Below are 23,203 nucleotides of genomic sequence, written 5' to 3'. Positions count from 1 at the left end.
ATTTTACAAACTTAACAAAGAGTCTCAAGTCTGATTATTATTATTTTACCCACATACACTCAACGACCACTTTATTAGGTACACCTTGGTAGTGACAGGCTGCGTATCCATGGTGTGAATCTCCTGTTCCTCCACATCCCTAAGCTGCTCTGCTGCAGTGAGATCTGGTGATTGTGGAGGCCATTTGAGGACAGTGAACTCATCGTCATGTAGGCAGTGTGTCATGTTGCCATCATAAAGGCCTGGACAATAATTGGGCAGGTTGTTTAAACAAGGCTCAGTTGGCACTCTCACACCAGCCACAGCTTGAACCCCAGTCTGAACTCAACCATGTAGAGCATGTCGACGCTACAATACAGTTGGCTGATTAGATACTTGCATTAACATGCAGAGGAGCCTGTGCCTAATAAAGTGGCCATTTTAAATTTATAGTTAAAATATAATTTATATATGACACATAGAAGAAAAGGGATTTGCTTTGAATCAAAACAGTAGGTTGAACTTCTGCCTGCTGTCTGGTTTTAGTGTTTTTTTTGTCCCATTAATAAACACGAGCCCCCCCCCCCCTTACACACTTAATGTGCCCCCGCCCCGTGCTCACATGTAATCTGCGCCTCTGCCTGATCTGCTTACACAAACACTGGCCTCCTCCGTTTCCTCCCTCTCTCCTCTCCTCCTTCATTTCCTCCCTCTCTTCTATTTTCTATGGGCGGAGAAACGGAAATGTGGGAGGTGTGTTTTCTCTCCGTGTTTCTTTCACGGAAGAGAGCAGAGGCAAAGAAGCGCGCCTGACTCAAGGACGAAGCGGACCTACGGCGATAAGAATCAAAATAAACGGAGCACAGAGGAGCAGAAGGAGATCCGTGCGCAGCCGCAGAGGAGCGGAGGTTCGGCTGCAGCTGTCATGGGACTCTGCCCGTCCTCGTAGCGGAACCAGGCGACCCGCGGACCAGAGGGAGAACAGGCACCGGGAGCGGACATGGCCCACGTAGGCAACGGAGCGGCCGCAGAGGCGGAGGTGGGAGCCGGAGATCGCATTTAACGCACGCATTTCCACTGACATGTCCACAGTGCGTGATGTAACCAGTTATTTGTGATGATGTTCCCACTTTGATCTCATATACCTACATCACGTGGGCTACATCCACCAGGCTGTTGAGGGTGTTTTAGTCTCTCTGTCACATCAGAGTTCTGGAAAGGACAGATTTTACACCTAAACTGTGAATATGATATCAGAAACTGGTTAGGCGTTAAAAACACACACCTTTGTTTGGCTGGAAAGCATAGACTGTATTAAAAGATGGCCACAGCTATGGCTTTGGCTTCAAAATTGGTGTTTTGGCCGCGACCATGCTGGATTTTTGCAGGGACCTAAAAGGGACGTGTTGGTAATAAAATGCTTTGAAAGGCGCAAGCAGCACAAGGTTCAGCATCTCCAATTAGCTCGAGTGAAACCTAGCAAGCAGCCGTCATTAAAAACAGTGGCCACGCCCCCTAGCATTAATATAGTTTGAATAGGTGAGTTATATGAACATTTATAACCCTTTACAGTTGTTATGAAGGTCAAATTTAGCTGCACAGCTTTTTCTTTCAATTTCCACTGTATGTTTTAACATTAGAGTCTCACTTTTCTGAGCCAGCCTCTAGCTGACGTTAGAGGAACTGCAGTTTTTAGCACTACCTTTCTTTAGCTCTGAATGTTGATGTGCGTTAAAACACAAAAAAATAACCTACTGCTACTGTGCTGCTAGAGGAGAAAGCCTTATGTGGTATATGTGTTGGTAGCTAGATATGTGTACATATAGTGTGTTTTATCACTGTATAGTGGTACCATTTCTAAATAATGCAACATAAACGCGTAGTCCTTATCGGTTTCTGTCAGGTTTTCTCATCTTTTCACCACGCCTGTCTATATTTCTGTTGAAATCGACCTTACAAAGCCTCCTGTAGTATTTCAGTGAGACTTTCATTTTTTCCTATGTTTGTGCTTCTATAGTCACCACAGACTGTATCCATGGATGCAAAATGAACTCCCAACTGACCGTAAATAGATCCTAATCTATACAATTCTCCAAACATACAGTGCTGCACGCATGTAGGGCAGCTGAGTTACAGCAAAACCCATCATCACACCTATTCCAGATCCGTTTTATTTACAATGATTACTCACAGGGGAAAAAACAGTTTACTTTGAACTGAACTAAATGTGCCGCAGGCTGTGGGGAGTGAATTTGGACTTTGATTAAGTGGTAAAAGTAGAGGACAGGGGTGTGCACCAAAGGGCAATTCATTAATAAATATACAATGCAGCACAGTAACTTTTCATTTTATCTTGATCGCCATCCTTGAGCAATGTATGGGACCATAGATCTGTCATAATATGGGATTCTCACTGAGCTCTGGATGTATTTCCTCAGTTATGTGTAGAGCTGTGGAGGCAGCCTGCTCATTATTGGATTTATGTCTCAGCGCTAAGTGAGCTGATAGTATTGGTTCACGTGTCTGCATGTGTGCACAGCTTCATGTAAATGACAGCTCTGATTTCAGCCACAGGCTGCCTCCTGCACTGTAAACACAGGGGTTTACAGTGCAGGTTTTTTTCTGCACTTTCACACCACCACATTCATTCAAATTCACATTCAAACTAGTGAAAAGATAACATCAGTGAGCTGAGGAAGTCAAAATGTTCACAGTATGCTAACTTTGTCAGTGGTAACATGATGGGAACCGAGTTCCCAGGTTTAATTTTTAACCTTTGTTTTCACTAAAGCCAGTCCTCCACCCTGACCCTCCCTGGTTCACACTGTTCAAATGGGGAGTGTCGCAGTACAGCTGTAATGTAGAAGAGAGTTCATCAACTGGTTTGTCATGGTGTTAAAGGATATTTTGAGGTTTTCTAGTTTAGATGACAGGGTTCAGCAGGTCTGTATACTGGATATATGGCTGGGCTGTAGAGACCATCAGGTGTTCTTTGGAAGCAGCCATTCAAAATCATCTCCACAAGACACTAGACACAAAACCCAGCAATAGGCACAAAAGACCCCCAAAACAGAAACGGAACCAAAAGAAGTCTCCATAAACTCTTAAAATATCCTGAGAAAGTGGACCACCAAGAGAGCTGTCACTACTCGATCTGTACCGGAAACCCAATCCGTACCATGCATTTTCGACAGGCGTGTACTTCCGCTCGAAGCATTTTACGATAGTTACAGGTCAGAGTATCTGTTAAGGCAGGGGTAGGGAACTCCAGGCCTCGAGAGCCGGTGTCCTGCAGGTTTTAGATGTGTCCTTGATCCAACACAGCTGATTTAAATGGCTAAATTACCTCCTCAACATGTCTTGAAGTTCTCCAGAGGCCTGGTAATGGACTAATCATTTGATTCAGGTGTGGTGACCCAGGGTGAGATCTAAAACCTGCAGGACACCGGCTCTTAAGGACTAACGTCCCCTACCCCTGTATTAAGGTGTTAACAATAATAGGTATCTCTTAAAATGTGTGCGATAATGAAACCTTTCTATATAATGTAGACAAAAACAAAGACAGTTATAAATCGGGTCTACAGGATCCGTACCACGCATGTGCAGATGTTTTCTTATTCTTCTGTTTCATTTAATGGCAGTTTGTACAAGGATACCGCCACTTGCTGACCGAGCGAATGAACCCTATTGTAAACCGGAGTAGCGTCATTATTAGGGATGGGTATTGATAAGATTTTCACGATTCCGATTCCATTTTCGATTCTGTTTAACGATTCGATTCTTTATCGATTCTTTTTTTTTTAAAAAGGAGAACACTAAGGTCGATTATCTTAGAACTTTGTTTTATATCTTCTCTTTGAACAAGATAGAAATTTAGGAGTAACATGGCCTTACAAACCCAACAGTGAGATCTTAAGAGATCCACAGCCTACGGCTCTTCAATGGGGTGTCACAGGGTCCCCAGGAAAAAAAATGTAAATGTAAAATAATAAAATAAATGTTCTTCTGTAGCAATAACAAAGTATAACATAAATTGTTCTGTGGCAATTACACAAGAATATCCAGTAATGTCCCTGCCTACAATTAAACACATTCACTTACCGAAAATCGGGAACATCTGCTGTGGCAGCCTTTGACCACAAACTTAGTCACTGCTCGGTGACATTTTTCTATCCTGGCCTGAAAGGAGACGCTACCGGTAGACTGCAGCGAGAGCTGCCAGCATCTGAGCCAGACTCTGTCTGTCTCATCATGGTCCCCTAAATGCACAGTAATGGCAGGTTTTGTAATAAGGCAGATCGCGCTAACATAATATGCGCTGTTAGTTGATTATTTACCTGCCGCATTAACGGGAGAGGACGTGCAAACGTTACCGCTGCTGCTGGGTTGAGATTCACGAGTCCGGAGCAGAATTAAAAACACGACATTCATTTAAGGTCATCGTGTGTTTTGTGAGCAAATGCTTTTGCATATTCGTAGTGTTTCCTCCCTTAAATGAAATATCTACTTTGCAAGTATTGCAAGTTGCCCTGTTGTCATCCGTTCTCGTAAAGTATAATCAAACTTTTGAGCGTTGAGCTTAGGCGCCGTGTTTCCTGTCAGGTAAATGACGCTCCGCAACGTGGTGACGTCATTCGGGGCGACTGGAATCGATAAGGGAATCGTTTGTTAAAATGGCAAACGATTCCAAGGAATTGAAACAGTGGGAACCGGTTCTCAACAAGAACCGGTTTTCGATACCCATCCCTAGTCATTATAAACGTGTGTTAAACTTGATTTAGTGATAGAGTGTGTTCATGCTTGTCTGTGAGGAGAGGATTGTTGGAATAGTGATGATGATGTTCGCTATCACTGTCAATTGTCAGTAAACACTTAATCTGGCTGATGAATCTTCACGTGACACATTACTAAGTCAGTATTGTTAAGTCTGTAATTAGGCGCCATTCTTCTTATTTTACGGCGCTGTTGTTCAATCGGGGGACGCTCTCTGTTGAGTAGAAAAGCACGACTTTGTTTGTATACGGATTATCCATTGTTTAAATGTCCCGGGCAGTCGAAAAGGAGGCAGAGCTGTTGAGAAATGCTAGGAGCTAACTGGGCGCTAACCGTGCCATTCAAATACATTAACCGTCACAATGTTGGCAAAGAGAGGAAGTGACGTAAGATTCACGCATCATGGTACACATTGGGTTTCCGGTACAGATCGGGTAGTGACAAGCGCTAAAGCATGCCAAGGGGGCTGAAGGGCCATCGGGATATTTTTTGAAACTCTGTACTAACTTCTATTTAGAGATGTTTCAGGGTTTCGTCAAGTTGCTATGTGAAGAGAATTGGAGACGTCTAGGAGTTCAGTTCAGCGCACACACTAAAGAAAGATTTTTATGAGGACTTTCACTTATTTGCAAGTTTGGGTATCTGCAAGGACTTCAGCAAAACTAAAAATCCATGGGGATTTTAGTAGGATATTTATAGGTCCATGGCTCTTAAGCTCCCTTAAAACTACTTGTTTTACTACCAGATGAACTTAGCAAGCAGGACACCCAATTAGCCTCCATAAAGCCTTTTTACCTGTTTGTCTCTGAAGAGGTGTCAAGGATTCAGATGGAAATGACCATTTTCCCTGATAGACCCGCTGCAGACATTAAGGTTGATGACATGGGTTGGTTTTTTCTGTTAAGGCCCTCTTGCGTCACACCTCAGCCAGTCATTTCCTCATTTCAGCTGACAAATGCTCCTGTGTTCGACTCCTTCAGCCTTGACTCATCCTAATACAGAGGAATTCAGCTGACTTTCGCTCAGCTCTAAATAATGTGAGGCGAGCTGTTTTTATTTAAAAACCACTCAGTGCAAGGGTATTGCCTCTGCTCAGACTGAAACTACTAATCATGTCAGTTCTGGCATGTTTGCTGTGACATTTGACTGTCTGTGAATCCAGGATCTTAAGTTCATCCTACCATGCAGTGCACACACCCAAAGGCGCGACAGGAATGTGAGCAACGCCAAGAAAACACAGATCAGCTCAGTCTTATAGAATATAATGCACACCTTTCTCACAGCCAGTTAGGAAGCCTGACTGCTGAAGCCCTCCTCAGACAACACAGAGGCTTTTTTTTTTTTTTACAGATACTCGCAAAGTGGATAATTTAATTTATGCTTATTTAATTGAAGCAGTAGGTTGTCCAGAGAGCTGATTTTAGGAATCCCAGAGGTGAGTTTGGCAATAATGCAGGACCAGGAGGAAACACAAATCCCTTTGGAGTTGTGTGTTCCTCTGGTGGTACTATGAGAAAAAGGGAGGGTTCAAACATGGGTCAAAAAAAATGGGGAGTAAAAGTGGGAGAATTCAAAAAGAATAATTACAAAATACCAAAAAATGAAGAAATATAATTCAGATTCACTAGTTTATATGAAATGTATTAATTTGTTATTAATGGCATCTGGTAAGCCTAAGTACACCTCAGATCCCGTAGTGGTTTGCAACCAGTTCAGTTTGCAGGATGTGGTTAAGAAAACACACTCTCTGTCTGCTTTCTGTTCCCCATGTGAGGTCAGAGGTCAGGGAAGATCATTGTTAATGCCAGGTGTCACAGATTTGGTTCTGGAGGATGTAAGGGAGGTCCGAGGCTCCGATGGGGCTGTGAGGACGCTCCATAGGCGCTCCTCGAGTGCAGCCGGGTTATTTGTGCGTTGGGTAATCGGACACAAGTTGCAGGCTTTGACTAATTGATGAGGAAGCTGCTGCAGTCACAGGAGACGCGTCTCTGACTTTGACCTCTCCTGCTCTGTAACATCAAACAGAAGTGACGCAGATTTTTCCAAAAAATCTGTTTTTTGTTTGATTGTAAATATCAGAAAATCCCAACATGATTAAAGTCACCATTACATCTTAATAAAGTCAAACAGTGAATAGAAAGATAAAAATATTCAATGACTTTTATATCTCGATTGTTTCAAACGTGTTCAGAAATCCTGTGTCGTCCTATCGTTGAAGTTTAGTCTGTTTGTGTCTCTCTGTGTTAGTGTTGTGTTACTTTGTAGTTACGTTTTGGTTGTGTTTTTGTTCCTGTTTTTTTACCTTTTATAGTCGTTTTCTGCCCATTTCTGTTTTTTTGTGTGTGTTTTTCTCCCCCATATTTGTGTAGTCATTTAGTGTCTAGTTGTGGTTATTTTCAGTGTTTAAGGCTTTCTGTCTTTTTTTTGTCTCTTTGTGTTTGCTTTGTGTGTTTGCAATACGCTGGTATCTGGTCTGCTGGTATTAGTTTGACTTCTTTAACTACCAAAGTATAACAGGAATAAAAAGCTATAAAATAAAATGATGCAACTTCTAAATGAGCTTTTAAACTCAGTTTTTTATGGGTTGTTTAGATGTACTGGATCATATTTCTTCCAAATTGATCCCAGCCTATAACAATAACAATATTTTTTCTCTTTATGGTCGAAAAATTAATATTTAATGGTTAATCTAAATATAGTTGTTAAAAAAGCCACTGCTGCCTGTCTGGATGCCTGGGCGTAGCCACCTTTCTCAGGTATGATATGGTGGGTTAGGTTTAATGACTTTCACGATTATTAGGCTGTAAAACTGGCGATGACTCAAACCTCTTTAATACACTAAATGGTTGTATGTTCCTCATCTGTAGTCTCTGTTTTCTACAAAGCTATCTGGCCCAAGAGAGTTGCAGCTATAACGGCTTCAACTTTTCTAGGAAGTCTTTCCACAAGCCTCAGGAGTGTGTTTTTACCGTTCTTCCAGAAACATATTTGTGAGATCAGACTGTCTAAGGAGCTTGGAAAGAAAAGCGTCTGGACTTCTTTAAGTTGCTTGAAGATGTTTCACCTCTCATCCGAGAAGCTTCTTCAGTTCTAAGGTCCCAGATTTAAACCCAGTGGGAGTTTCCCCTCAAAGAGGGACAAAGGACCCCCTGATGATCCTCTACCTAATCACATAGTCACAGTCTCCACTATAAGTCATCCCAAAGGTGTTAACACAAGCAAATCTGAAAGTATTTCAAGAAAACTAAATCTTGAGTAAGATTAGCTGATTCATCCAAATGCTAGGGGCTGATAATGTAACTTAGCTTTCTGCTTTAAATAACTTTATCAGCTGTAGTTACAACAGTGGTTCCCAAACTTTTTTTGCTAGGCCCCCCTTTGTTTTACAAGAAAAATATTTCAAAAAAGGCCTCTCTGTGCAAAATGGGTTTAAAAACATAAACAGCTGTGGGATACTGTTTGTCCGTGATTTGAACCGAGGGAACAAATCGTGGCAGGATCAGCCGGATGTTATTTGTATCCCGCTGTAACTTTACTGTATAAAGAGCTAACATCTCCAAAATGTCAGGAGTAGTTAGTCATTACAACAAGTGTTTGTGAACTAAAAATCAAGAATGTGGGATACTGTTTGTCTGTGATTTGGAGAGCCCAGTCCGTGCTCCCGACGCAGGGGAAACCAATCCTGCAGGGGAGACCTACCTCGGCACTTGTGCAGGTGAAACCAAAGAGAAGATTTGCTTCACCATATTTTCTAGTCTTTGGCTTGGAAGATAGTTTGTTTGGAAACATATTCAGCGATGCTTCACCTCCTGCTTTGCGTTTCTGTGGGCGCCCCGTGCTAGCAGTGTCCAAGCGTTGTTGTTTCTTTTTTTGCTTTTTTTTCCCCCATTTCATCCCCCCCCCCCCCCCCCCCCCCCCCCCCCCCAGCCCCACACTTTGGCAAGGTCTGAGTTACAACATAACCAGGTCTTATTCACTGTGATCGCTAGCTGTTCCTTAGCCATGAATGTCGCAAACAGACCAAAACATTGACAGAGCGAGAGGGGAATGCCACACGGAGCATCTGCTGGAATGAAAAGAGTTAGGAAGCAACGTCTGTTTGGATTCACACATTTTTACTTTTGGACTTTTCCAGTTTTGTGAAAATATTCTGTTGACTGCAGCCGGCCTCCTCCTCCTCCATCATCTGCTACATTTTCTCCATCTCACTTTCAAACAGAGAAAAACTTGCACATAAAATAACACACGGTCCATAATTCAGCCAATAAAAACTTTCTACATACTCTGATCATTTTGTCAGTTTTTTACCTCATTTTGATTTCATCTTTCTACATTATACATACATACTTTTTTACCTTATTTTGATTGGGGTTTTCCTCTTTTTGGGGGTTATTTTACATTGTTTGCTGACATTTTGCTTCTTGCTGCTTTGCTGCTTGCTTACATTTGCTTTAATTCTTTTTGTGGGAATTTTGTTTCTTTTTGATGGCATTTTACGTGTTTCTGTTAGTTTTTTGGATATTTTTCTTTGCATCTATGTTTGTGGGAATTATGCTCTTTCTGATAGCATCGTTTCTGTTTTTTGTGGGCCTTTTATGTCTTTTTGATTGTGTTTGATCTTTTTTTTAATGTACTTTTAATCATTTTTAGTTTCTCCATTATTTCATTTCTTTTTCTGGTTGGTTTTTGGCCTCTGTCATGTTTGTATTTGTTGTGTGTGGTTAGTTTTGTCTCTTGGGCATTGGAGGTAATTGATTCTCTTTGTGGGGTTTTGTTTTTAACTTAAAAAGAAACTTTTTACAAATGTTACTTCTGAAGGGATTATGTCTCGTATTTTAGTAATTTTCTGCCTCCTATTATTCTTCTGTGTTCTGTCCTGTGTCTCGTTTTCCATTGTTTTCATTTAAAGGCCTCTCTCTCAGGGTAAAAGACACACACAGGGCTGTAGTGAGTTATGTAAACATGTCAGAAAAATCAGACTTGAAGCTGTTGCCTGCAGGAAGAGTCACTCCGTAGAGTTTGTAATTCTTGTAAAAACCATTTTTAACCTTCAGGGATGCTGACACTCAGCACATGTTAATGTCCTTTATTTGCTCCTGTGCACATGTCTGATCGACACGTCTGATATACTTGCATTACTTTGTTGTTTCATTAAAAATTCTACCGTTAAATTTAAATGAGTCAAAGCGTGAAATGTGGTGGTTCATGGTTATTTTCTTTTTTACTCGTGTATATATTTTAATTTTTTTTCTACTTTTTGTGCTAATCCCGTCTTACTTATTCCAGTCTTTCTTTTTCTTTTATTATCGATGTTTGCTTGTCCATGATTTTGACTTTTTCTCTTTTTTTGATTTTGTTTTTTTCTTTTATTCTATATTTTTAGTTTTTTCTGGTTGTCAGTTCTGATTATGTATTTTTTGAGGCCTTCATTATTTTCAGTAATGTGTTTTTGCGCTGTTTTTTTTTTTTGTTGCGGTTTGCTTGCAATAAGAACTTTTTCTGCCTCTTTGTTGATGTTTTATTTTTTGTTCTTGTGAATTTATTTAAATTTATTTTTCTTTCTTGTCAATTTGTTTCTTTGAAGCCATTTGAACTCTCAGTAAATATGCCCTCAAAACAACATAAAATAACCCCCAAAAAGGGGAAAACCACAATCAAAATGAGGTAAAACACTGGCAAAATGAACAGATCCACTTTTAAAGTCTTTTTGTACTCATTTTTATTTTTTCACCTTTGTAGTAATTTTTGTTTCTGCTGAATGTTTTTGTGATTATTTTGATACTTTGTATTTATATTGCTTTTAAGTCTTTCTAGCTGTTTTGCTTTTTTGTGGTTGTTTCTGTGAGTGTGTCTTTAAACTCATTTGTTGCTTAACTTCTTGTGTCTTTTCTTAGTACTTGCACGTTAGGCAGGCCTCTTCTCTTTCTGAGTTTAAAACGCTTCTTAAAACATATTAAGAGGTTAACTCAATTTGTTTTAACATATTTTATCTTATTTTTTTATTTTACTTTTACTTTGCTTGTGCTATTTGAACAGCACTTTGTGGACCCTGGTTTTATGTGAAAGTGCTTTATAAATAAAGGTGGTATGGTACTTTATTGAAGTTTAGCACTTTTATTTATTTGTTTATTTATAGGTATTTTCTTCATGTCTCTAATTCCTGCTTTTTTCTTTTACATACCTTGTCTGTTTACTAGTCTTGCTTCTTTTTGGGGTGTTTTTGTGTCTCTGTATATTTGTTTTCACTTCTTTATGTTGTCACTTTTTGTTCTTTTCTCTTTCCAAGGCTTTTTTCCACATTTCTATGATATTTTTGTGTTCTTATTAACTCACAATGATTCACTTTTTGGTTCTTTTCTTTTATATCTTTTTGATTTAAATATATGTTTTGTGGTTAGATGGGTCACAGTGCTCCAATGTGGAGCAGTGAGAAGCTGCTGCCAGCAGGCAGAGTTACTTTACAGCGCTGACTGCAGCTGCACCCTATTATGTAAGGAGCCACTGTGTAGCTATTATTAGCCTGCTGCTGACATGCTGTGTAAATGTTACTTATGTAGTGTGGACACAAATCTGTTTACACCATTACGCACATATATGAATCCTTATATTTCATAGTTGAGACCTCTGAAGTGTTGCAGTCGTGCTTACACGTGTAGATGTGTGTAAAAGTGTTTTTGGATTTATGCTAGAAATATTGTCTTTCAAACATCTGGAGTTTCGAACCTAATTCTAGGGTTCAGGTCTTAGCATTAAGCAATGGGCAGCAGTTCCTCTAACAGCAATCTTCCCTGAATCGCTGACTGCATTGAAATGAATGGAAAACCTTGAATTAGCCTAATGAATTAATGCTCTGCAGCATGATTGTTATTACTCATGTTAAGCCATGTATGACCCTTGTGACCCTTATTAGCACTGCAGGTATTTACTAAAATATAAAACACAAATTCCAGACTTCAGAGAAACCATCTTACACTGAATGATGGAAACGCTCTCAACTATTCATATTTTAATTTCTATGGCTGCTTTCTCGGGGCTGTAACACTTTACAGCATAGTAACTGAAAAGTATAGGAATATAGGGCATTCTTGGAACACGCCCCGCAAACGCTGAAAAGTCTCAGTAACACAAACAAACGAAAAACCTGAAATTTAGGAATAATCCAGGCACTCTCGAATAGCCCTGGGAGGTCCATAAAACTGACACACTATTCCCCCAAAACTGGAATAACTCTGAAATTTGTGCAAAATCGTGAAAAGGCAGAAAAATTGCAAAAAGTTTGAAAAGCTCTTACAATTGTCAGAATATTTATCATAAGTCCTGTATTCCCTTGATTACTCAGGAATAAATCTCAAAGGCTTTTTAAGAGGAAGCCCTGAATTGTGACAACTCGAGAAGTCACTGATAACAATTTGGAAAATCCAGACACCTTAAGCTTCGAAAACTCTTGAATAACTCTCAAAAAGTAGTGTCTGAAAGGTTAAAAATAAAAAAAACTGGAATAAATTTACAAGACCCAAAAAATAAATAAATAAAAATTAAATAGAACATTGCCTGGATAGTCGGAAATAACTTCATTCTACACTAAAAATTTAAAGCAGTTCGATTAAACGCAAACTACAATTACTTAACAGTCAAAAGACTCTGGTATTATTTTATAGGATATAATTCAGACTGAAACCTGATGGATTCTTTACATCACTTTGAAGAATGAGATAAAAATGGTTTTCTTTTTGTTCCCAGCGTGTGTGGCGGTGAATGAATAGTTCGTGGTTCAGTTCTGAAATGACTCCGATGGTTTCACAGAGCCCTCGAGTAGGTCAGAGTCATGGCGGCGTGGTTCAGGATTCGGGTCATGTAGCCTTCCAGTAATTCCCGAGCAGTGCAAACTTGTTGCTGATTACACACATTGTACAAATGAAATGTGGTGCTTTAGAATCGCGTCCAATCAGACGTCTCACAGGCCTTTCTGTCACCTGGAGGAGGATGCTGAGAACTAAACTCTGTGTTTCTGTGTGTTTCAGGACTGCTTCGAAGATGCCTTTGATCGGATACCTGCGTGAGTACATGCACACACACACACACCTGCAGCGCACAGACTGAGTGTGTGTGTGTGAGGATCGTTTCCTGTGTATCTTTCACTTTTAGTCACGCTCTGTGCTGACTGCTGGTTCTGCCTTTGTGTAGGGCGGGTAACATGGATCTGCAGACTGCCATCCAGGAGACTCAGTGTGCTCTCAACCTGGTCCTCAACAACAAGTTTTCTCAAGCCCTGGATCTCCTCAAACCATGGTAACCACAGCAGTCGTTACCTCGCGCTGCTTCGTTACACCTCTCTCTTTCTCTAGTGTCTGCTGGAGTCGTAGCTCCCTGTTATTAATGACTGCTGCTGTGCGCAGGTGGAGGGACAGCATGTACCACGCTCTGGGATACAGCAGCATCCTGGTGATGCAGGCGACCATGACCTTTGAGCACAGAGACATCCAGACTGCCATGGCAACCATCAAGGAGGCGTTGCACACCTGTCAGAGGTGAGAGGCAGGAAAACATGGTCTTCTTCCTGTTTATAGCCTTAATGTTTCTGGGCGAGGAAGCTTTTCAGTCCATTCACAACATGTAATAACGTAATGAAACAAACTGGGGTACGACCACTGTGGCTGCAAAAAGATTTCTTAGGCTGAAAAGTCTGGAAAAAGTGACTCATCCTTGAGCCCTGAATTGTCCAGAATAATAAAGAAAATCAGCAGCAGATAATTTCATTTTCTTCTCCAATTCTGGCGCTGAATCAGAGATTGTGTGTGCGCAGTGGCACTGCAGTGAGTAACTGTATGAATGGTGACCGGGCTGTGTGGCTGCATCATAATGGGCACGTTCAAGTCTGAAAAGTGAAGCCAGTGCTGAAGTGCCTTAAATACACATTCCTGTTCGCGGCCTGCAGGAAGCAATAGCTGTGGTTTCAGAATAACATGCAGCTTAAAGAACTCTGACAGAGCAGTACGCTTGCTGTGTGGCTTCTGAAAACACTTTCCCAATGAACTTATGGGCTTCAGTTATTAGTTTCAGGTCATATTAAATAAAAAATGTATCCATTTTGTAATTTTTTGTTCATTCTAAGTTTCATGAAGGAGAATTATCGAAGATCTACTCACTGGCTGTTGATTTGACAAGTTGTTATCTAGATTGTCAGGCAGCCAGTCCCGAACACCAAGAAGTTCAAGGTGAAAACGCTAATCTAATCTCCAGGCTTCACAAACTAATGGGTGACGCCACAGTGGCTATCTCCGTCTTTTAAGCCATTTATGATATTAGACAGCGGTCCCCAACCCCCGGGCCACAGACCGGTACCGGTCCGTGAGTCATCTGGCACTGGGCCGCGAGAGTTGAGGCTCGGGTGTGAAATTTATGGTTTTTATTGGTTTTATTGGTTTTTCTCGTTGTTTTTTTAGCGTTATTATTGTTAACTCTGTTTCCCTGGGTCTTTTCCCATGTGTTATGAATAAATCTTCCTTTTTTGTACCGGTACTGGTTTTATTTTGTTGTATTTATCCGCAACACCTTAAAGGCCGGTCCGTGAAAATATTGTCGGACATAAACGGGTCCGTGGCGCGAAAAAGGTTGGAGACCGCTGATATTAGATATTCTAGAATATTATATATACCGTAGCTTTGTGTTCCAAAAATGAGGGAGAAAAAATATGATTTCAAAAAGCTATATCACAATCACAATCTATATCAAGCAATCCTGTCTCTTTAGGGGAAAGGGAAAATGATCCTCATAGTGTTACAAGAAAACACTCAACAAAGGTTCAGTAAATGGGAATACCCACAGGAGGTTTTTCTACTAATTGTTTTATTGCAATTTTATACTTTATATACTTTTAGTTCTTCATCTCAAAGTCTCTTTCAAATGAGAACAATTAGGCCCCCATGCACAGCAACGTTTAATGTCATCTCAAACTGCAACAGTAGAGACTGGTTAAATATGAGATTTAACGTCTCCTCGTTGTTTCTCTAGGTTCAGGAAGAAGAACTCGATGGTCGGATCTCTGTCCGGGCTGATCAGCAAGCAGTCCAACCTGCAGGAAGGTTTGTAAACACATGCCCACACATCACTCCACTGACGTCTACAGAAAGTGAAGAAAATTTAGAGAGCTGGAAGTCAGTGTGCTGCATTGGTGTGTTTGCAGGAGAGATGCACGCAGAGCTTTGCTACGCTGAATGTCTGCTGCAGAAAGCAACGCTGACGTTTGTACAGGTCAGAAATGCTGTCTGCCTTTAACTTCACCTGTGTGCCTGCTCACGTATTTGCTTTCGTTTCATATATATTTCATACGTAACCTTAGTTGAAAGCCCCTTTAAAGCGCAGTTCCCGCAGTGGCTGCTAAATGTTCCTCGTGTGAATGTGTAACAACATTAAAAGGCAGAGAACCTGAAGTACAGACGCTTTGAGTGTTAAATTAAAGATTAAAAATTGCTTCCTCATCAATCATAGCTTGACGCCAGCATTAATGAAGGGTGATTCAGGACACATGATGGGTCGTCCACTGTTTTTCAGGTTGGGTTCAGTTAAACCTTCTGGTTTGAGTTGTTGCCACTGTGATGCCTTTTGTAACCTCGAGCTGAGTGTTTTCACCATCGAAAATGGATGTGATGATGAGTGAGCACTGGCTTCACTTTACACACTCGGAAACTGCATCTTTCATAGTGTGTGTGGTTAGAAGCCATTTAGGATTTGAGCCAGAATCATGACTCATGAGTAGCTTCTGGTAAGACTAATAATAAGGCTGTTTAATTATATATTATATCTATATTTCCTTTTTCTAGGATGAGAACATGATCAGTTTCATCAAAGGAGGGATCAAGATTCGGACCAGCTACCAAATCTACAAGTGAGTGAATGATCTATGGAGGAAATGAAACATTTTAAATGTATTTTAGTAGAAATATCATTGTTAACATGATTGTTATGTATTCAATAGGGACTGTCAGAATGTGCTCAATGCCACTCAAGACGTGGCCGGCCAATCAGATTCATTTAGACAGTTCGAGGGTGGAGTCAAGCTGGGCATTGGCTCTTTCAACCTGGTGAGTTGTTGTTTTTTTAATCCACAGGAGTCAGTTAATGTAGGTAAGTTTAATGCTGGTTTAATCTGCCATAATTAGGACGATGCCGTCTCGCTCAGAATAAAGCACATCCAGTGTCCATCTTTTTTTCTCCACTGGATCATCAGGCCAGAGGGTCAAACTTTTACGGATCCAAAAAAAGGCCAATGTAAATGCTTTCTGTATTGTATATTTAACTATATTATTACTTTAATATAATCTACAAGAAATCTACAAATTTTCTTTATTAGTTGGATGGAAGCAGCTAAAACGTCCACACAGTGCAGCTGATGAAGCACGTTGGTTGGCATTTTAATGTGAAAGTACAGATAAAAGAAAAATATTAGTGAGAGTCCTATAAACCTATGAACGGCTTCATATACTTCATGTGTCCTTACACTAATTTTTTCATTAATCGAGTCAGAATCGTCACTTTTCAGTTAAACACCTCCTTTTAAGCTCTTAAGATTAACGAGAGTCCACTTCAGCCAGTTTGTTTCACAGCTGAACTGGTCGTTGGACGCACCATCACTGGCCCCACATCCTTTCTTTTTTACATCAATCCACAGGTTATATTGAATCTGGCACATAATGGTTCATTGAAAGCACAATTTTGTTGATTTTATTGAATGATTGATTTTAGGGAAATCTTTTTGTCTTCCAGATGTTGTCTCTCCTCCCTCAGAGAATTTTGAGGTTGTTGGAGTTTATCGGGTTCTCAGGAAACAGGGTGAGTACAAGCTCTGTTTAAAATAACATTTTAAAAACCCACTATAGGCTACACAGACAAAATCATACTGTTTCTCTATCTGTCTGCAGGGCTTTGGTTTGTCCCAGTTGAGAGAGGGAGCTTCCAGCCACAGTTTGCGGTCAATCCTCTGTGTTCTGACTCTGCTCTTCTACCACACATACGTCTCACTCATACTGGGTAGGAAACACTTTAATGTTTTTTTTTTTGGGGGGGGGGTTCAGTCTTGGTAGAGAAACCTCAGCTTCACCATCTTAATCTGGCTTCAAATGTCCGACCACAAAGGCCTAAATAAAGCCAGAAGCATCTTCTGCTGCTTAGCAGATTAGGCAGTGAATGTTGTTGTGTTCTCTTTGATCAGGAACTGCAGAGGGGAACCTGGTGGAAGCTGAAGCTCTGCTGGAGCCATACCAACAGAAATACCCCAAAGTAAGTAAACCGCAAACAGTCGTCTAAGTAAACTCGGCCGTAACTAAATAAACATCATGTTTGTTTTTTCTTTTAGGGCTCCATAATCCTCTTCTACTCTGCTCGCATTGCCGCGCTGCGAGGAAACTTTGAGAAGGTTTGTCCCTGTGTTTTCAGACCCTCAGTGCCAAAGTCCAAATGAAAACTAGACGTTTCAGCGCAAGGATTTCAGCACATTTATCAGCTAAACAAAGAAGTAAAATTGTTCTCTGTTCTACTTTATGTGGAATTAAAATGAAGTTAATAGAAGTCTTTCCCTTTTCACTGGTTTTTCCCATCCCTCTGCACTTCCTTTACAAACCTGAACAGCAGGTCTAAGTGTTCTGTGTTTCTTTTAGGCTCGGGCCAAGTACGAGGAGTGTGTGAGCAGCCAGCAGGAGTGGAAGCAGATTCACCACTTGTGTTACTGGGAGCTCATGTGGACTCACTCGTACCAGCAGGAGTGGGAACAGGCGTACCAATATGCTGACTTGCTGTGCAAGGAGAGTCGCTGGTCCAAGGTAAGCTCAGAATAAAAACAGATGTGTTTCATATATCAGGCACAGAAATGGAACCATAAAAGTCCGTGATAGTTCAATATAAAACCTGCTCTCTGCAGGCTATCTATGTTTACCAGAAGGCAGCTATTTTAAGCATGATGTCAGAGGAGGAGCTGAAGAAGACGGGGGAGAATGTTGTGGAGCTCTTCAGGTCAGCCGGTTTTTTACATGTATTTTTTAAACACCCTGAGCTGAATCGACCTATGTGAAGTAGGTAGAGCCGAGCTATGTTTAAGGCCAGGATTAGCAGTAAGACAGTGTGTGTGTGTGTGTGTGTAGGCAGGTGGAGGGGCTGAAACAGCGCCTGGCTGGGAAGTCCATTCCAACGGAGAAATTTGCAGTGAGGAAGTCCAGGCGTTACAAAGCTGCTAACCCCATCCCCCTGGTCATCCCTTTGCTGGTACACAAACATTCACATGCACATAATAAACTCACTACTTTGAGAGTGGTTAGTTGAGTGTGATGAACTCTGAATGAGCTGGTAGTGAAGTATAACGCACAATTGTTGTCTCTTTTAGGAGATGATGTACGTGTGGAATGGTTTCACCATCGTCGGAAAGCGAGCCGACTGTGCCGAGTCCCTGCTGGTAACCATAGAGAAGGCAGAGGAGCAGCTTCGCAATGACCCCAGTGAGCTCAACACTGCACCTCTGCTATTAGCACTACTGCTAACACTGTGTGCTGCCAATAGTATCTCATGAGAGTAAAACAGGCGTTCCACAGGGTTCTGTCCTGGGCCTGCTTCTATTTTGCTCATGTTAGTGATTTCAAGCCTGCCTGTAAGCAGCTGATATTAGTATTCATGCATCTACACTGATTAAAACTCCTGAGACATCACAAAACTGTGCACATGGAGTCGGCTATAAGATGTTACCACAGCTGTTTTGTTAAGAATCTAATTACATTTAAGTCTTCGATAAAGCTTGGGTATTTTACACTCATTTGACACATTTTGTTGGAGCCTTTTTTGCTTTGAGAACTTCCTTAATTCTTTGTGTTAATGATTGAACAAGGGGTTCGAAAGAGTCTTCAGAAAATTCAGACCTTGTTGACATGATAGCTCCACACAGTTTGACAGATTTGTTAGCTTCACATCCATGATTTGAAACTGCTGTTGGACTACATCTCAAAGGTGCTCTATTGAAGAGATCTGTGAGAGAGCTGGTTACTGTGGAGGCCATTTGAATACAGTGAGCTCATTATTACAGTTAGGCCATTTATACTTGGATTTTTTTACCTGTTTACTGAAACATGTTCTAAATACATTTATATACAAACAATGTGTAAACTCTGCTGTCCACATTCAAATTGGATGAAGGGTTTATGAGGTGTGGGCAGTTCCTTCACTATGTCATTATCCATTGAGCAGATAAAAGGCCTGGAGTTGATTTGAGGTGTGGTGCTTGCATTTGGTTAAAGGAGCCCTCCATGTAGGTGAAACAAGCCGCCCTGAATCTGCAAAAACAGAAACAACCCATCTGAGAAATTTTTACAATATTAGGAGTGGCAAAAGTCTGGTACATCCTGAGAAAGAAAGGTGAACTCAGCAATGCAAAAAGACCTGGACATCCACGGAAGACAACAGTGGTGGATGATCACAGAATCGTTTCCTTGCTAAAGACAAACCCCTTCACAACAGCCAAACACGTCAACATTCTCCAGGAGTTGATATCCAAATCTACCATGAAGAGAAGACTGCGTGAAAGTAAATACAGAGGGTTCACTGCAAGGTGCAAGCCACTTATAAGCCTCAAGAATAGGATGGCTAGATTGAATTTTGCTAAAACATTTCTAAAAAAAAACCCAGCACAGTTCTGGAAAAACATTTATTGGACAGATGAAACCAAAACCAACCTCTACCAGAATGATGGTGAGAAAAATACTACGGAGGAGGAGTGGAACAGGTCATGATCCAAAGCACACCACATCATCTGTAGAACACGGCGGACACAGTGTGATGTCTTGGGCGTGCGTGGCTACAGGTGGCACTGGGACACCAGTGTTTAATGATGATGTGACACAGGACAGAAGCAGCTGAAGGAATATGAGATGTTAAGAAACATACTGTCTGCACATATTCAGCGAAATGTAGTCACATTGATTGGGCGGCGTTTCATAATGCAGATGGACAATGACTTAAAACATACAGCCAAAAAACAGCTGGTGTATTCCAGGAGCTAAATATGTTTAAGTCTCCATTCTGAATCCTTTTATCTCAGAAGGCGTTAGGTTGTCATGTAAGGTTATTACTGCTGAATAATTACTGGCTAATGAAAGGTTAGGAGCTTATGTAAATCTATGTCTAACAGTCCATCTCTCATTCAGATCCGTCAGAGTTTCACATAGATGACAGCTGTCTGGTCCAGATGTTGAAGGGACTCTGCCTGAAGCACCTGGGCAGGTTACTGCAGGCTGAGCTGTGCTTCACACAGGTGCTCTCCAGGTAACACAAGCACAGATAAGAACACAAAAGCATGCCGACGACCTTGTTTAGGCAGTTAATGCTGTGGTTTACCTTCTGAAAATAAAGATAATGCTTTAATGGGCTTTACTTTCAGTGAGGGTCGGATCAGATATGATCACTACTTGATTCCTTTCACCCTTTATGAGTTGGGTCTGCTGTATAAACAACAGGGAGACTTCCTCAAGGCCACCACATACATCGAGAACGCCAAGTAAGTTCTGCTTAAACACTCTTTATAAGCCATTCCTAAACAGACTGCTCTAACTCTGTAATGTGAAAATCTGCAGCGCCCCCAAACTTTCAGTCTTATCTGTGCTGATCACACAAACAGAAAATGAAGCATTTCCTGTTTATTTTCATTACTTCTGCCACCTGACAGCCATGCCTCCATTTATATATAATTTATAATTTATTTAATCCATTGGATTAATTGGATTTGTCTAAAATGTACATATTTAATGGAAATTCTACTATAACCCCAATTAGAGCATGTGTTGGGATGCTGGTAAAAAGTTTCATAAAAACTAAATGTAATCATTGGAAATCTTATAAACACACGTTTATGAGACACACAAAAAAATAAATAAATTTGAAGGCATCAAAATATCTCAAAAAAGTTGGAATAGAAATGGAAATATGAAATAATTATATTGTATTGTCCTTAACATTTTAGATAGCATTAGAAATGAATTACAAGAAATAACTATTTCAGTTCTTTTATTCTTTTTATTTTATTTTAAATGACTTCCCAAGTCTCACCTGAAGTACCTTAATACCCCACCAGGGAGCTGCAGCGTACAGTTTGGGAGTCGCTGCTCTTTAGATACCTTTAAATGAACACACACACACACACACACACACACACACACTTATATTCTATTCATTTTCATTCGGAGAAAACGAAAATGCTACGTCCAGATGAACAGAATCAACTTTTAGAGATTTACTTACCTGGATGATTGAGCATGCATCAAGACACTTCATAGTGTGCTTGTTGTGAAAACATTAAAGGATGCTACAGTGGAAATTTGCAACCATAACTCGAGCTGCGCAGACAGGAAAAACAGCATTGTTTATGTGGCACTAAATGCACGAGTGAGGTATTTACAGTGGTTTAGAAAAAAATACTAACCAAACAAAACATTCCTGCGCAGGCAGGATTGCGAAACGCGTGTTTATTTGAGATTCTGATTGTGTGTCATCATCAGGACGAACTACAAGGACTACTCCATGGAGTCCAGACTGCACTTCAGGATCCACGCAGCCCTTAACAGCCTCAAAGGATCACCTGCCGGCACCCCATAATACACAAAAACATGAGTCAGACTGCAGCTGTTTGTTTAGCTGGAGTGAAGAAAGAAGTGGAGGTGTGTTTGGGTTTTAAGAGGACACCTCCACCTGGGTTTTTTTTTTCCTCTGAATTATGTTTTACATTTTTTATTTATTTTCCTGCAGTTTGGAAAGATTGGATTATAATTACTTGCACATGCACTTCTTCTACCAGTTAAAATAGAGACTTCACTGGTAGAGCAATGGTTCAATCAGTGCAGGTTTATCTGTAACTTAAAAACTGATACAGGCTCTTTTTGAGTCCATACGGCTCTTTCACTCAGAGACACTTTGCATAGGAGAACAACTATGAAGTCTTTCATAGCTAATATCTGATTGGACTGCTGCACTTTTTCATGTAAAAGCACAAGATAAAAAAACTAGCAATTATATGTCAGCCCACAGGAGAGACCCAGTCACTGACAAATCGTCTTGGAAATCCAGTCAACAAGTTCTCTTTTGCAGCTCTGTGTTAGCTTCCTTGCATTTCTCTGTCTGAATGGGCCCAAAATATAAATCTGTTGTTTATGATTTCAGTTATTTATCGTGGAAGACATGATTTTCTTTTTTTTGTCTATGAATCATAAACAGGAAGTGATGTGCAAACCACTAAAGATGAATACTAGAACACACTGTTCATCTTTAGCAGTTTGCACGTTCTTTGCCTTTTTCTTTTCCTACATGCCACACATGCACGCGACGCACAAGTGTGTCCGTGCATAAGCAATCACAGCCTTCTCACCGACTGTGGCTTAAACAGGAAACACTGATACGGTGTAGTACACTCCTTCCAAGCTCGCACAGACTGGGCAATATGCAGATTTAAAAGAACAACGCAGTAATGGCTGTAAACGCACACATTTAACAGCAATACAAACAAATTTGTGCTGTTAGTAAGTTCTGAGTTATTCTGTCGGTACGTCAGAGTCCACGTTCTATGTCTCAAACGCAGGGCTGCTTTGGTGGCGCTGATCGTCTCTTAGAAGCCTGAAATAAAAAGCTCAAAAACAAAACAATCTAACAGGTAAAAACATCTACAACATAACAGATGCATTAAGTTTCTTCTTTGTTGTTCCTTGAGTTAAAAAAATCCTTGAATGGTGCTTTTATACAGCCCTTCAGTTCATCCTGTATCTGAAACACGTAATATTAGATTTTTATGTCTTTTCTTCTAGACTTCTCGGATCGGAGTTACCTGTCATAATAGTCGTTTTGGACGTTACAAACAAAAAACTAAATTAACCAGTGTAGGTGTATCAATTCAGAGAAATTAATCACTTCCCACTTAGCTCCATCTTCTGATGCCATGTGGAACTGTTACTTTCTAGTTAAGGCACGCTAGTCTGGTGTTGAAAGATCATCCAAAGACAGTCCCCTGGAAATACCTAAGAATAATTGAATTAAAGAAAACAGCAAGGTATGAACCAAACCATGGACTGATTACTTGCTACACCCCTTTTAAGTGTTTTGGCCTCAAACATTAATCACAGTACCACTAATACATATCCTAAAACCAGATTTCTCTTGAGATCAACATTAAGCAACCTCAGATACAAAACTCCCAATCTTACTAGTATAGCTAATATTTAAATGGACATAGAATATAATGTGGAATTACTGCTTACTTTGAAATCTGCATTTATACTTACCTTTTTTTTTGCCACTAAACTCGAACCTCAGTCTTTCGTAAACACTGGATTGAAAATACATTATTTATGGTAAAGCAGTAAAACGTAACCGGTCAAACAAAGTTAAGCATAAATAGTTTATAAAACAAAAACTAACGACCCTTAACATTTTTTTT

At 40.4% G+C, this 23,203-nt stretch overlaps 1 protein-coding gene across 1 annotated transcript; it reads left to right on the top strand.

Moving 5' to 3' along the window:
* Positions 1–725: 725 nt before the first annotated feature.
* On the top strand, positions 726–22,506 carry ttc39b (tetratricopeptide repeat domain 39B). Its single transcript, XM_085390494.1, has 19 exons — positions 726–1,018; positions 12,774–12,808; positions 12,937–13,041; positions 13,149–13,280; positions 14,764–14,834; positions 14,936–15,003; positions 15,573–15,637; positions 15,728–15,833; positions 16,516–16,581; positions 16,671–16,779; positions 16,961–17,028; positions 17,105–17,164; positions 17,406–17,567; positions 17,666–17,757; positions 17,886–18,006; positions 18,125–18,236; positions 19,932–20,049; positions 20,165–20,281; positions 21,279–22,506. Exons 1-19 carry the CDS (start codon positions 980–982, stop codon positions 21,373–21,375), a joined length of 1,743 nt encoding a protein of 580 aa, XP_085246620.1. The 5' UTR covers positions 726–979; the 3' UTR covers positions 21,376–22,506.
* Positions 22,507–23,203: the final 697 nt, after the last annotated feature.

This window comes from Rhamphochromis longiceps, linkage group LG3 (assembly GCF_057381845.1).
Source record: "Rhamphochromis longiceps isolate RC_006_pf linkage group LG3, R_longiceps_female_GT1.1, whole genome shotgun sequence".
Lineage (NCBI taxonomy): Eukaryota > Metazoa > Chordata > Actinopteri > Cichliformes > Cichlidae > Rhamphochromis > Rhamphochromis longiceps.
This window is presented reverse-complemented; position numbering and strand designations above follow the sequence as displayed.